The following is a 16,270-nucleotide window of genomic DNA, read 5'->3' on the forward strand; positions in this document are numbered from 1 at the left end:
TTAAAAATAAATTGCATGGATTGATTTCTGTTAAGACCTTTGGCTCCTAGCTAAAAAATGGAGGAAAGAAATTTGTATTTGAACATGGTGTATTTAGCATCTATAAAAATAAAGAAAAGGCTCTAGACCAGGAAATCAAAGTTTAATTTCTCCCCTCCTATCTTGTCTCACTGCTGAGAAGTTTCACATTTTAAAAAAAGAAAAAAGAAAAAATCTCCCTTTCTCTATTCTTGGAAAAATTAACTAATTTAAGTTATTAAACTGACAGCTTGAGAACTGAGGTAAGGAATCCATATGAATTGGCATAATCTTAGCTGTGGCTGCTAGTTGAAGTCTACTCACCTGATAACTGACTTCAATTCAGCAAATACCCTCATTTAGCCTAGCCTTAAATACCCAATAAAACTGAAACATACACTCATGTCCCACTAAACATAAGCACTTCCAAGTTCTCCTAAACACTCACAGTTACAACCAGCAATAGTAATAAACTACTTCTCTAAGGTAAGCTTAGACATATTTAGCTTACAGAATTGGAAACCTTTTTTTTCCCCTATATAAAACCTTGAAGAGAAATGTCCCCCCATCCCAGTTCTAAGACTATAAATAATAATTTTCTTGTTACTGAGCCCAAAAAAAAAATTCTTAAATACATCCACTTTGATAAAAACAAAACCTAACTCAGATTTTTTTAAAAAGGCATTTTCTACAAAAGCCACTTTCCATCAAACCATTTCAGCTGAAATTTTTGGACACTGATGAGACTCCAGGCATCCAAAAATGGCAATATTATCCATAGGTTCTATAAGAAGCTGTCAGTGATTGTGGGTGAATACTGACGTCTGCATATGTTTTAAGACTTTCTGATGCAAAAGATGGCTGAATTGGTTCAACAGCTTTTGGCAGAAGTGCATGCTCCTCTGAGCCAGAGGAATTATTCAGATGTGTATTGTAAGAGTCCCACTTACCTGCACCACACCACAACATCTGGAGAAATTCTGGGTTTGCTTGTTCTCACCCATGCTAGTTAGCAGGCTGAGATGCTGCCCTGCTGTGTAAATCTCTGAATTAAGCAAAAGTCTTCTAAGCGCAAAACTACTTCAGAGCGTGAAGAAGAGACAGACAGGTGATTGGTATCAAAGAGGAGCATTTTGACTTAAACTTCTCACTTTCCACATGGGTCAGTACTGGGTCGAGTCTTGTTCAACATATTCATCAATGACCTGGATGACGGGACAGAGTGCACCCTCAGCAAGTTTGCTGATGATACAAAACTGAGAGAAGTGGCTGACACACAAGCGAGACCTGGACAGGCTGAAGAGTTGGGTGAAGAGGAACCTAATGAAGTGCAACAAGGGCAAGTGTAGGGTCCTGCACCTGGGGAGGAATAACCCCATGCACCAGTACAGGTTGGGGGTCGACCTGCGGGATAGCAGCTCTGTGGAGAAGGACCTGGGAGTCCTGGTGGACAGCAAGTGGACCATGAGCCAGCAATGTGCCCTTGTGGCCAAGAAGGCAAATGGTATCCTGGGGTGCATTAAGAAGAGTGTGGCCAGTGGGTCGAAGGAGGTTCTCTTCCCCCTATACTCTGCCCTGATGAGGCCACATGTGGAGGACTGTGTCCAGTTCTGGGCCCTCCAGTTCAAGAGAGTCAAGGAACTACTGGAGAGAGTCCCACAGAGGGCTACAAAGATGATGAGGGGACTGGAGCATCTCTCTTACAAGGAAAGGCTGAGAGAGCTGGGGCTCTTTAGCCTGGAGAAGATTGACAGGGGACCTTATCAGTGCTTATAAATACCTAAAGGGCGAGTGCCAAGAGGATGGGGCCAGGCTCTTTTCAGTAGTGCCCAGTGGCAGGACAAGGGGCAATGGGCACAAACTGGAGCACAGGAAGTTCCACCTGGACATGAGGAAAAGCTTCTTTACTCTGAGGGTGGCAGAGCACTGGAACAGGCTGCCCAGGAGGGTTGTGGAGTCTGCTTCTCTGGAGATATTCAAAACCCACCTGGATGCAGTCCTGTGCAATCTGCTGTAGGTGAACCTGCTTTAGCAGGGGGGTTGGACTAGATGATCTCCAGAGGTCCCTTCCAACCCCTACTGTTCTGTGATTCTTTTAATTTCTGCCATCTATAAGAACTGCAGCTGCTCCCACACTGCTGCATGTGCACGCTGTAACCACCACACCCTGCTCCTAATTGCAATGCCACAGATGCCATCACATTCAGCAGGATTATAAAGCACAGCCAAGACTCTCTCTTCTCAGCTCCCCTCACACTCCTTTCTTCCTTCATCACATCAACCTCAAAAAAAGGGCAACCACCAGAGCAGCTTAGATTTTTGAACATGGGACCATCATACGTCCCAGGACAATCTGACCTGAAGGAATGTGGAGGCGAGAGCTGTTCCCAGAAAACTGAATCACAAATGAAATAGCACAGAAAGCTGCCAAGAAAGCTTCCCAGGAGAAACAGCAGCAGGTGAGAGACAAGACCCTCTTATGAATTTCAGCCTGCAGTTAAACACCTTGATAAATTAGGCCATGGAAAAGGGAAGGGGCACCCATGTTCCCACACTTTAAAGGCCTTGGAAAGTGGTAATGTACTGCCTCTCAGCATTCCTGTCTGATTAATGGTGCAAAGAACTTCCCATTAAAAGTGAAATGGAGTAGGGTCTGAAGGAAAATGCCAGCCCTTTTCAGAGCTTGCAGGTGTTGTTCCTTGTCCTTATGAGGTAAGACCACCAGCCAAAGGCAGATCTGAGAGTGTTCATCTCCAAAGACATTTGTTTGGCCTGCTACAGAAAACAGGCATCACCCCCAAATTCAAACTAGGTATCAGCTTCTAAATCTCAGAGCAGTCTTCTATGCCTAGTAGCTTTGTCACTGCCACAAAAAGTGCTGAAAGTCTGGACTACATTTCAGATCGACTTCAGCTTCACTCTGTGGGGATAGCACAATCTGCACCATCCCAGAGAAAAATAAAGACATAAAAAGCAATCAAGATAGGTATTGATTGCCCATCCACACATCTCTGCACTGACTTACAGCTAGTTCAAATCAAAAAGGCCAAAGTTACCCTGAGGGTCTCCAAGTGCTGACAGAGACAGAAGCTTAAGGGAGGAACAGGGACAGTGTTAACTGGATGCTGAACTAAGCTGGTATGGCCTCTGGGAGGAAAGCCACACATTGAAGGGTTTACACAAGGAAAACACAACAAGATCAATAGAGGGAGGAAACATGTTTTATGAGACCTACATCTATAGCTGGAGAAAAAAAAAGAAAGGACAATTTTCAGAGACAAAATCCTTTATCAAGTCCCTTAGGATTTTGTGAGTATGCCCAAAGCTTATCTGTTCCTTTTCTAACTCTATCAATTCCAAGCTCATAAAAAATACTACCTCTTCCTGTAAACTTTGTCTCACATCCTTAGGCCACCAGCACTGTAACAGCAGTACTGCCAGCAGTCTTCATGCCACCTAGGGTTCTTTGTGAAAATATAGTCCTTACACGGGTCTGCGCCAATGCGTTGGGAAAGTCATCAGTCTCCAATAGCAGCCAGGCTCATCCAACGCTGGACTCCAGCCACCCAGCAATAGCACCTGAAATAGCTTGCACATAACCTCTGGTAACTAGCAACATCTACTTTAACTTAGCAATAATTAGCTCCCTATGGCAGCTCTAGGTCTGTCCACAAGAATGTTGCTTTCTGCAGAAACCACTGTCCCAGAGCAAAGCTGATTTCCAGTGAACGCACTGCCGTATTCATACTCCCTTAGGAGTTCTCAGACTACCACGAATAAGCAACACTGTACCGAGACTTTTTTTGGCCCAGACTTTCCTCGCTCTCTGCAATAAGTGATGACATTGTTCCTGTGTGACCTACTCTAGGTAGTCCTGCTCTGGTAGGGGGGTTGGACTAGATGATCTTTCGAGGCCCCTTCCAACCCCTAACATTCTGTGTGATTCTGTGTAACATTTGCTCATGCTTTCTTGCATTTTCAGTGGAAACTTTTCATCTTTTGGCAAGGAAACATATACAGATCATTCCTGCTCTTCTCTTCAATCTTTAAAGAGCTAAGTAGCACTGGTGTTATTAGGAAAATTGCAAGTTTTTCTCCAAACAATGTCTTCTCACTCAAAACAGAATTTCCTGAAAAATAATCCCCATTTTCACTAAAGCCTAATGCATTTTAGACTTTTTTTCAGCAACCCTCATGAGCAATTCCATTAGAAACTCTGTTACAAGACTTGCTTGGAAAATATTTTCCCCAAAATTCCCCATGATTTATTTTTACCATAGAAATTCTCCAAAATATCAATACACTAGATCCATATATAAAACAAAAGACTATCCCTGACCCCTGGGTCTTATAGCGTAGGCCCTGCACATGAAAATACTGTAACATAACAGTTCAGGCAATTGTCAGTAAGTCAAATCTTACAGGCAGTTGCAGGTTATCCCTGCACCTAAGTGTAGAAAGTGATACTATCTCAGCAGCGAGTACTGAAAGGCACCAGTAAGGAAAGGTGTGGTACAGCTATACAGAATGGCACATTACAGTGGAGAAAGTATGGGCACCACTACTGCACAGCTATATAATTGAACAGAACTGACACTGACTTTAATGGCAAAGTTGCTCATCAAGTTAGCTCCTTTTTGGTACAGTAAATAAATTCAGACATATTCCAAGGTTTTCTCACAAATAAATGACCTGCTTTGCAAGGTGTATCAATTTTAAGAAAATTATGTTACTGGCTCCTGGCTACATCAGAGCAATCCTGTGAACTGAATGAAAACTTACACACACAACAGAGGGCAGGACTTTCTCTTAATGTTTCAAGTCATGCAGAATTATCCAATCTTAGTGATATGCTAGGCATCCTTAAATAACTAATGATCAATCAAATAGAAAGTCAATCAATAAATTCAGAGTGATGATCTACTGTTTTATGCATAAGAATTCTTCCTATTCTCCCTTAGTAGCTATTTCTTCCTACTTCATTGCCTTTTACATTTTTCAACATGTGGTATGTTACTTATCTCCTTCACCTGGTAACCAGTCCCAGTCTTTTCAAACTCTCTTCATGGCCAAGTTTCTTTCAAGCATAGGATCACTCTCGTTTTCTTTCTTTGCGCTGCAATTCTGCAAGATCCTTTCAGAGGTGCCACACAACAGCATTCCACATGATAAGGAATCATTGATTTATAATGGCACTATAAGACTTTTCATATTCTTCTTTCCCCTATCCATTATGCACCATAGTATCACATTTGCTTTGAGTGCACAGTTGCACAGGTTAATGCTTCCCAAGAACCTTGCACTATAGGCTTGTTCATCAACTTGATTAGAATAGATATTCACTAGTAAACAACTGTATGCAGATAATCTAAAACATTGTTATCAATAGCTCAGATTCATCTTCCCTAATTTTAGCTGTCAAAAAGTTAGGGGTCTTCTCTAAGCTATATTTAGGTTCCTTCTAATATTAATGAGAATGGCATATTCAGAGAGACCTATCTCACCCTGCCATAGGTGCAACAAGAGAAGATAAATTGCCTCTTCAGATTCTGATCTCTCCACGCACTTTAGAGGAACACAGACTACTAGTTTAGACTAAAAATATACTGTTTTCATGACAAAAGTTAAAAGAAACTAGTTCCCCTCTCTACTCCAAGACATTACTTCTGATTTCAGATCAGAACTCACGCATCCATCTTTTATGCAGCTATTAAACCTCACCAGGTTCTTAACATTTAAATTTATATTTATTTATTCATCTCTCTAATATTTGAAATTCAAAAGAGCTGGCTCCTGTATTTCTGTCCAAGATTATCCAGACAGAATGATATGTATGAGACACTGCACACAGTCAATCTGACACATTCCATAATAGGCATCACATGGCTTGTGAGACTAATGAATCCAGGACATATCAGAGCTCCTACATATGTACTGAGCAAACACCCTGCATAGCCCATCGACCATATGCTGGACACGGTGGATTTAACACACCTTCAGCCCAAAGAGGTGTGTGCAGTGAATCTGAAGCGTCTGCGCGTTACTCGAGTACTACATGGACTCAATCCATGCCCAGTTTCTGCAGCCACTTATGATGGGCTGCTGGACAGTCAGAAATCCTGCAAGCATGATACAAAAAAGAGGGAAAGCAATAGAGGACCTGTGAAAGGAAGAGTCTCCTGCTCAAGGCAGCAGAAATGTTCAATGTGTATATTTAACGTTTTTTAAGAGTAAATATATGATTTTCCCTTCAAACACCCATTAAGATATAATAAAACATTGCTAAGGATAGTCAAGGCACTTGAAGTACTACATATACATATGTGTATGTGTTTTTATACACTCAAACACACATACACACTTTTTTTTTTTTTTTTTGGACTTGAAGCAATTATCAGCTATTAGCTTGAGCTGCTCACTGCTAATTTGAGGCAGAGGAATGCACACAGCAGGTAGATGTCCTCACTGCAAGCCCAAGTTTCTAAACAGAGGAGTCTTGTTTTAACACAGGTGGGTGCTGTGGAATGAGAAGGGTCTGTAAGGCCCCATGCTAGCCTTCAAGAATTGGATGTTCCACAATACCCTCAGCCAGACTAAGAGAGTCTCTCTACAATACTCCTTGGAGAGTAGAGCATTTACCCATTGGAAAGCCATTGCCTCTAGTCAAATCATGATTTACTAAGTTGCAAAAGCTACATTGTCAGTATGTTCTAGCAGCAGGTCTCCCAGTGATGTCAAAGGAAACAGGAGGAGGCTGGGTTTCATGGGGGAATGAGGGGAGCTATGGCTCCCATGGCAATTGGTCATCTCCAGAGCAGCAGACTCCCCTGCTCACAGGAGTAAAGTCGGCCAATGTTACTCAAGCGCATGCAGTTTATATAGCAGTCCTCACAGGTCATATGGATCCAGTCCTCCAACTAATCCCAGCAAAGAATTATCAGCCTACCCATTCAAACTCCCATTTCTAAGAAAATTTCACAATAAACAGATCAGAACTTTCTCATAATTTGGATACATTCAAGAAAAAATGTTCCCCAAGGAAGTAAAATAGGTGCTTAATGTAACCGAGTCTTGCTCAAAAAGGGAAGCATATGTCTTTTCTGTATCACCCGGATTCAAGCTCTATCTCATCTCATCTCCTTCTCCATATTAAGCATTGGTGATAAGCAGCTAACATCATCATGTCTGTAATCTCTGTGTCTCCTAAGCTTTCTACAACCTGGAATCACTGCAGCTTGTCTCCCTGTTTTCACCCAAATGGCACATCTTCATGAAGTGTTCTTCCATACCATACTATTCATTCTCACACTTCTACAGGTATTAAATGGGGAAAGATGGCCTTATTCCATCCACCCCATGTATTCTCAGAAAATCTCAAAACCAAGTAGTTTCTCATTCAATTTCTGTCACTTGGTCCTCAACTCCAAAATATCATCATCAACTAGCTGACAAATTTACAGACATCTACTCTGAAGTTGCCCTACAACATCTTTTTCCAATCTCTGCTATTTTACCTCCTACTGCAAATCTTTATTCACTTCATTAGCATTACTTGACTGTCAAATCAGCATTACACTTTCCATTTGTTAAAATAATCACTCACATCTTTCCTTTTTTCTTCTCTGTTTTCTCATTTTATTTCCCCAGTAGCCACAACAATAGCAAGTTAGAGTTTCTGTGAAATTCATGGACCCTTATGATTATTGATGAATGAACTTTCAAAATATATCTGATTCATCAAGTGACGAGCAGAGAGATCAACTGTTTTGTCTCAGACTGCATAGCCAATCTATAGCAGGCAGGTATAGACTTCCAGCTCTATGACTTGTGGTCCCATGCACTTGTCCTAAGAATACGTCTCTTCTTTTGCCCAGAACAAATACCTCGTGCAGGCAGAATTCATGTCACATTCAGGTGAAGCCAACATACCTGGATGAAGATATATTCATCCTGAACAACAAGGGAGCTGATGTCAATGGAGCGTGAAAACGGCCCGCTTCTTTTGGTCTCTGAGCACTCCTGGATCCGACAGGTCAAATAGTGGGTGTCTGTAATGGGAGAATATGTACACATGAGAAATGTCCAGGTAGGAGCCTGTTGTCTGCAAAAGTCACCAGCAGCTCAAAAGAAGGTCTCTAAAGGGAAGTCTTAACCTCATCTCCAACTAGATAGATGCTATTGCACCACCTACCTCCAGCCTTTAAAACTGTAACTTCTGTCTCGAGTCAGGATTTCATCATACTTCCACACCCACCATTCCCTTCCCCATTGTGCAGACATCCCTCAGGAGATTGGAATTCAAACCATAAATAGAAGGTACAAATCACAAATGTATCAGAAAACTGATGATGAGACCACATGGAGCAGAAGAAGATTTCAAAAGCCACCTGGGTAGAATTTATCGATTCCACTGTCCTGCTGGGAACTATATCCTCGTCCTCCCCCTGAAATACCCTAGCCTTGATGGCTGGTTTTAATTGTGGTAGTATCACACAAGGAGAAAAAAAAAAAAAAGGCCTAAGCAACACTATTAAGTTTAACTTATTTTGCTGTGAAAATGACAAGCACCTCCCAAAATTAAGTCTTTATAGCCAACATAGGCTAGGTATGAAAACGCCATGGACATGAAACAGTATGATCAGTTGAAGAGTCTCAGCAGTAGTTATATGCACTGCAAGAGACATCCAATGTTTCTCTAGAGAGAAGGTTAGAAGACCATCACACTAATAGAACACCTTGTCAGTCCTTGGTATTGCTTGAGAGAAGGAAAAGTACCAGGAGAAGAACATGAAGAAGACATAAGGTAAAGGCAGACATAAAGAAAGTGGCTCGGAGTGGCAAGAGGAGAAGCTCACCTCCAGCAAGTTGGCAGGGGTTATAGGGAATTAAGCATTATTTCACCCAGGCTAAGAAAAGAACTCATGAAACAGAACAATCAAGGCACTGGTCTCTGGATGTATGTAATCTAAATATGCCATCTCTGCCTTTCAACTGCTGTTCTGAAAAATGCAAATTAGGAAGAAAACAAAAATACAACTAAGATGAAGGCTGCAGTGATAAAAGGGTCATATCCTTTACACTGTGACACTTCTACAGGCTTCTTAGATTCATGCACTTGTTCACTTTTCTACAAAGGGTGAGGACAGACCATCAATGAGGAAAACAGTGAGTTTTTAAGGGCTGGGGTGAGCCTGGTGCAGTGATTTTAGTTCACAACTGCACCTTTTAACAAGGATCTTGTCAAACTCAGCCCAAAAGGATGAAAGGGAAGTTTTAAAGCACAGTAAGTAGACTTGCAAAGCTGCTTACAGGATTCTTCATCCCATAAACCGGCTACTGTTCTTAGTCTGTGTCTTTCTAGTGACAGTAAAATGTGCTTCCATGGAAAGCACTGGAGGGCATGACTGAAATCCTCTGACACTCAGCTAACTGCCTTCACAGATTCAAAGACAAGATTCCCTTCCATAGCCTTGTCCCTCCAACAGACTCTAAAGAATGCAGAAAGAATGCAAGTCAGAGGCATTGATAACAAGAATAATAATTTTAAAAAATATATTGGCTAAAAAATTCACAAACGGCAATCAAGCTTTAATCTACTAAAGGTCCATGCCCAATTGCATGACTGAAGGTCCATGTTTAAAGGCTGCAGACCTGGTTCTGGGTTGAGGCACTGGGAATTCCAGGTTAATAAGGGCTACATGGCTGATTCAGAGCAGTCGCACAGGTCTGGTCTGGTAATGAAAAAGTTGTCCCACTGATGATGCTAAAGCAACAGAAACTGTTGCTGGTGCCAGCTCAGAGTATCTGGAGGTAATGAAAGTGTACAGTGAAAAATACCTGACCTAGAGACAGTGCCACATAACAGGAATATCGGAGTTGTGCTTTCTCCCAGCATAAAATACCAGCAAGCAGCAGAGAGGTCAGACTATCAGATGGGATAAGTTCTTAAGGTTCTGCATCAACAGACACATACACACATGATCCAGAGTTGCTATTTACCTCCTCAACATGGAATCTAAGACATCTTTGTGGTGGATAAAAGCAACTTACCAGAAAACAAGAGGGTCTTATATACTGCCATGCTACCCAAAGAGCTCAGCAGCCTTGACTTGTTCTTTGAGGTAGCACTAAAATTAGGCAGAACAAGGAGGAGAGGTCAGGAGCTGTATTTTTAGAAGCTCATTCCCTCCAGTATGTTCTCCCACACAGTCGCCTGGATATTCTTATCCCTCCAAAAACGGTATAATTTGCTGCTGCTGAGTGACAGAATGGGAAGAGGAATAAAAACCTGTCACAAATAAATGCAAATAAATCACAAGTGTTGACATGACAACTAGCTTCCTGCCTATTGGAAAATGTGTCATTTTGAGTGTGTTACACCAGCAATCAAATACAGTCAAAGAATGGCATCTGATTAATATTCACGGGAAGTTAGTGGTGAAGGGGAGTAGCTCACTACCTATTTTCCATTTAGTCTCTTGTTTATTCATTTTCATATATTTTACAACACAGTTTTAGGAAAAAAAAAATAAATACAAAAAAATTCTCTTCAAACCTATCTGCCTTTGGACACCAAAATAAGTTCACGTTTTGCTTTTTTTTTCCTGCTGCCCCACAGAAAATGAAAAATAATTCAATTTAAAATATGTTAAAAAAATCAGGTAAAAAATATGACAGCATCCAGTTCACATTTGTATGTGACTGGGAGCAAGAAATTACTCCAAGTGCCGGCTCAAACTTCTTGAAGGGTATGATCCCTTCATGAGCTATGGTCCAATTCACAGAGCACACCTTCCCCTATACAGAAAATACAGGGCCCCTCAACAAAAACTTCAATTAAGAGAAGGGGGCATCCTAACTTCCAAGCTGTTATCTCCCTCTTCTCTGAAAGGAGTTAATTTTTCAGCCCTGCTTTGCACAGCCAAAAGAAAAAAGGACAGCTGCCCAGAGGGGCAGGTGGCATGTGTCCAAGCTATGCCTTTAAGGCCTTGCTTAACTTTCACCAGGAGATGTGTACCTTAAGGGAGGTTAGCTTCTATCTGGGAATTACTTCCAATTTATATAGCACCCCACTCAACACCAGAACTAGAGGGGTTTATTTTGGATTTGGGGTCGGGTTTTTTTTATGTTCCACTGCAAAAGGAGCGGAGAAGAGCTCCCTATATGCTAGACAGCCTCAAGAACTTCTCATGCTTATAACCCAACATCCAGCTGCTATCTGTGAATGAGGCAATATGGACATCAAGCAGCCTGGAGGATTTGCTGCTGCTCAAATTCCAGCATCTATACCTCCACACAAACCCTTCCCACCAACTTATCTCACTTAGGATTAGGGAATGGCTTTCTCAGATGTACAGCCATTTTCCAGCTGAGGAGCTCAAAACCCCTCCCCATTGCTAATTAACATAGTCTCCCATCTTGAGAATTTGGATTGTATTTTTACCCTTTTTAGAAGTGAGAAAACAGAAACAACCTATGGAAATTTGCAGTGATAAACTGGTGAAATAAGCCAAGCTACCAAGTCTCCTCTTTACCCGCCAGTCATGACAGTTTTGGCCCGAAGCAGAAGCACAAGAGGCTCTCTGGTGGGTAATGCCCAAAGATTGGTGGGTTCCTGAAAGGAGATACTGAAACAGTCAGACCTGTCACTGTGCTGAAGGCTGCAAACGGCAGGCCTATGGGCAGGTTACTATGACTTACAGACACACCAGACAGCAAGGCCTGCTCATTCCTGGCAGCACTAACGAGGCAGCTAAAAGCAGGCATGGCTGGCCAGCATGGCTAACAGGCAGAAGGGCAGCTGATGGAAACAAGCTGCATTGGCAGATTGACTCAGCTTAAGTCAGGTTCTGGTGCCAGGCAAGACTGAAGATCATAAACTGCCAGTGAAGATTACCATGGGAGGGAAAAAAAACTAGCTGCCCTTGACAATCTTTCCCCCAAAGGAGAAGAACCACCAGAAATGTAGACAGGACTGTAAATTATTCCCCAGGAATTAGTTACCCTGTGCTGCCTTTCTAGTTAGGATTTTTCCCCCTTTTCCCTTTAATTAAAATACTGTTTATTCCATCGTATCTGTGAACAGAGAGATTATCTCACTGAACATCAAGAGTGCTGGTGGGTGCTTATGTCAGTGTATTTGTAACCGTTCCCTTACATCCAACCCTGTCCTTGTTGCTGCCTATTACACTCAGGCAGCAGGTACAGTGCCCAAGGCTCCTACATGTTTTTATAATTTAAAAATGCAAGCCTAGATTATTATTCTGCTACAATAGCTCTGCTAAGATGTCGAAAAAATGTGAAAAACTTCATCTGCTACAAAAGACAGGAACAGCTTGAGATCAGCTAGGCACTAGAATTAGCAGCATCTTGCAAGTATTTAAGGAGACTTGACACTGAGGCAGATGTTTTTTCAGAGACCCTACCATTCCTAATGACCAGACAGACAAAACCATGGGGCAAGATGTCTTGGAGTACAGACACCAGAGCAGTGAGCAGGACTTCTACCTCCCAGCTCCATGAGCTTATTGATAGTCCTGACTCATTTATAGAAGAATGAGACTCTAGCATGTCCCACCACCTGTTCCCAGCCACAGAGCATATTTTAGGCTCCAGTGTCTGAATCAGTATTAGATAGGTTCTTGAGTCCCATTACGCTAAAAGGAAAAAAAAAATAAAAAAATCCATGAAGTTCAGGAGTATAATCCTAAGTATCACTTCCCCTCACACCTTTTTTTATTTTTATTTTTTAAAATAAAAAGCATGGAGGAAAACAGAAGAAGAAGAATCAAATGCCCCCTCTAGAAAAATCATGTACTTTTTAAGTGGCCAGGGACACTGAAGGCATGGATTCTTGTCCCTGAATTGAATGAGCAATGAGAATACTCAAATCTATGTCTGTTAATGCACCAAATAAGTGACTGAGCCCCCAGACTGACCTAAGAGGCATTAAAAAAGCCTCCCCTTCCTTCTCCCCATTACTGAGGATAACTGTCACCAGAAACTTTCTGATCAAGAGGAAATAACTGCAGGGACCCAATTTCCAGCAGGTGTAAGTGCCTCAGCTATTTCACTGAGAGCATGAAGGCCCATTTTGGTTACAGAGCCAACTAAGAGAAAAGCTCAACCTCCCGTTCCTAAGTACACAGAGCTGTACCATTTCACACCAGGCGAGGCTATAGCTTTGAGGCAGCCAATGTTTTGTAACACAAACTAATATCGTTTTAAAGCTTAAAAACTCTAATTGGAGCAACGTGGTTCTTTTGTGCTGTGCTTGGCTGGAAGAGGAGTCATTTTGGTGCTGTCCCCCAGCGGGACATGACAGCGGGGCCAGCACAGCCTGCTGGGTCTCGCCTGTGCCTGCTCTCTGCTGGGACGATGGCTTGTAATGGGCCTGCTTTGCTGACACTACCGGTTAAGTCTGACTTTCTGAAACTCTCAATACTATCAACTGCCAATTTCAAAATGTTGAATTTATACATTAAAACAAGAACAAACAGCAAACCCCCAAGGAAACAAGACCTGAAGGAAGACAGTTGTCTGCAAACTGGGGATAAATCTTTCAAACGAAGCATCTACATCCTTGACACATCCAATATTCAAATAGCTGGGTGAGCAAGTTTAAACTTAGTTTGAAACCAGACTCCATCAGCAGTTTGTTTGCTTACTTACTTGCTTGCTTTTTTAACTTGCTTTTGGCCACTTCTCCCAGCATCACTGCAACAGCACACACAGCAGCAGAGGCACTGAAGAAGCTTCCCTACCTTGCCCACCCACCTGCCAGCCTGTTTTGCTTTTTCCACATATTCAACAAACAGCTGTCACCCCTGAGCTTTTATTGCCTGGTTATTTATTCAGCTGCCATCACTAAATAGCAGTAGGAAGGTGATGAGTGATTTTTAGAAGATCTACAGCCTCAGAGAAGCCACCCTGACAGACAGAAGCTTGTTCACACAGCATCTGGCCTACGCAGCACTTGACTAAAACAGAGAAAAGTCTGGAATGAACAAAATTGAGGCCTTTTCCTCCCAGAAATCTTCTACAATCTCAGTCCTATGCTGCTTTTCTACACTGACCCGGTAGTGTAAAAGGGACACATGTCCCATTGCTTGTAGCATTGAGCTGGAGTAAAGCTGACTCCACCCCTGGAGCAGATGCATTACCATGCTGTAGTTCCTGTCAAAAATACTAAAACACTTCGGAGAGAGTGGTGGAAAAAGTCAACTCACTTCTAATACTTACTGTCATCTTTGCTGGAGGTTAATTACATAGGAATCCATTCTACCACAAATGTGGCTAGATTCATTTCAGTGAGGAGTTAAGTTGGGTTTTTTCCTATTTCTTACTTCACGTCCATGCACCTTTTCAAGGCCTGTAATGTTTTGGTATGGAGCACCTATTCATACATCATAATCAAAACTGAAAAGTCCTTTCAATGTGAGAAAAAGGGTACCTGGAGCATAGAGACATTCTGGCCAGAGGAAAACTCTGACCATAGGGGATTTCTGAAATTCCCAGGTACAACCCAGCTGTTCTGAACACCTCTAGAAATGCAGAGGCTGTACTGCACAGTGCTGGTAGCCCAGCTCTTTATGATTCATGTAAAATATATGAAATTGAAACAGCTAAATAGGGAACAGAATAGACAGCTTAGCTTCTGCCCAGCCTCTCAAGTCCTGCAGCCTCTGAACTTCCCCTCAGGGGCTAAGGATAAGAGTATGTCTCACATCAAACCCCATGACCCACATCTTTCCTATCAATTAAAATGTAATTGGGGTAACTGGGGAGACAAAATGAAGAAAGTGAATTTCTGTTCCCACTCCATTCTTGACTCAGAGCCCACTCTTTCAGCATTGGCTGCAGGCACTCACGTCCATCAGCTGTCCGCGCTTCCATGTGCACAAGGTCAGCTTCTTTATCCAAACCAGTCACCGACCTGAGGGGACAGAAAGAAAGAGAAAGAAGACAGTCTGTTAGATAAAGGCTGCAGTCAGACGGAGAGAGGGTGAGTGAAAGTAAAACCAGTTCAAGTCTGCCCTGTGACACCTGTCATGTAGGTCCTTACCTCCTACCAACTTGTCTCCTTTGTGTTTCTACACAGCCCACTCTCAGGGTCCATATACTAACCTTTAAGACAGACATCTTCCCAGGTGCTGGTGAGTGACCCTGCCTATCCCTTGTTTACAAGATCAAGACTACAATTACCATTCTTATGGTGGCAAAGTGAGCCACTTCCAAGATCCAGTAAAAACAGAGCTCCGTTTTAATGCTGAAGAAAAGATGAGGGCACAGCAGCCTCATACTTAGAGACAGCAAAGTAAAAAGGGGGTTTACTTGGCTTGAGTTTTCTGATCTGATTTCCCCATCTTCAAAAGAAAAACAATGATGCACATATGCACGGTGAAGTTCTGATTAAAAAAATGTGAGAACGTATTCATTATTCACCCCATGATCTCATGCCATGGTCCCTCATAATCATGAAGGATGGCACAATGAGTTTCTTTAACCTCACTAGTTGAAACCCAAGCAACGCAATCCAAATCTTCCTGTGCATTGTTATTTTACTCTCTAAAAATGTTTTGCAAAGCACATTACAAAGATAGTTTTCCTCCTAGCAGAGGGAAAGTCAAGCCCAGAACAGAAATGTTATTATTAGTGTCCTGGCTGATAAGAATCACTGGGAGATGAACATTTAGTTCTAGCAATGGCTGACAGGGGGAAAAAAAAAAAAAAAAAAAAAATCTATAGATGTCCACGTGATTTATGAAGCTGCTTCTCCTGAGTTAACCAAAGGGTTAGATTAAAAAGGGACAACGACAAAAATCAGTTTCTAATTTGGTGGAAGCTGGATTTGATACAGTAGATTGTAAATAATAGATTCCCTCCAAGCCAGCCAGCATTCACAATTCCCTAATTTTCTGAAACACTTTCAGCACAATCTTTTGCTGCTTTCATCCTTGGGGCATCAACAGCTAAAACATTTTAAAAAAAAAAAAAAAAAAAAGGTGGGGGGGAAGAACGAACAAAATACAGATTCTCTGATACATTTTTGTGAATCTCACAATAAAACATAGTGATTGAAGCAATGACAAACATATGAACGTGCTGGAGTTCAGCTAAGATCAGCAAGTGCTGCAAACGCCAAAACAACTATATTATGACCCACTGTGTAGGTAACTGAAACTGGCACTGCTTGTTAACTACAGCACCGCATCAATAGTGAGTCCATTCACAACACACTGTGAACTGTGGC

The 16,270-nt window shown here is 42.0% G+C and overlaps 1 protein-coding gene across 1 annotated transcript in view; it reads right to left on the reverse strand.

The window, feature by feature from the left end:
- The window catches only part of SORCS3 (sortilin related VPS10 domain containing receptor 3), a 304,754-nt gene that overhangs the window by 74,306 nt on the left and 214,178 nt on the right, over positions 1 to 16,270 (reverse strand). Inside the window, exons 6-7 of the mRNA XM_086466346.1 lie at positions 14,889 to 14,953; positions 7,948 to 8,066 (exon numbers count right to left, since the gene is read on the reverse strand). Coding sequence (XP_086322472.1) covers positions 7,948 to 8,066; positions 14,889 to 14,953 — 184 coding nt within the window. The remainder of the gene's footprint in view (positions 1 to 7,947; positions 8,067 to 14,888; positions 14,954 to 16,270) is intronic.

The sequence above is a fragment of the Leptosomus discolor genome, chromosome 6, assembly GCF_034619465.1.
Source record: "Leptosomus discolor isolate bLepDis1 chromosome 6, bLepDis1.hap2, whole genome shotgun sequence".
In the NCBI taxonomy this organism is placed as follows: domain Eukaryota; kingdom Metazoa; phylum Chordata; class Aves; order Leptosomiformes; family Leptosomidae; genus Leptosomus; species Leptosomus discolor.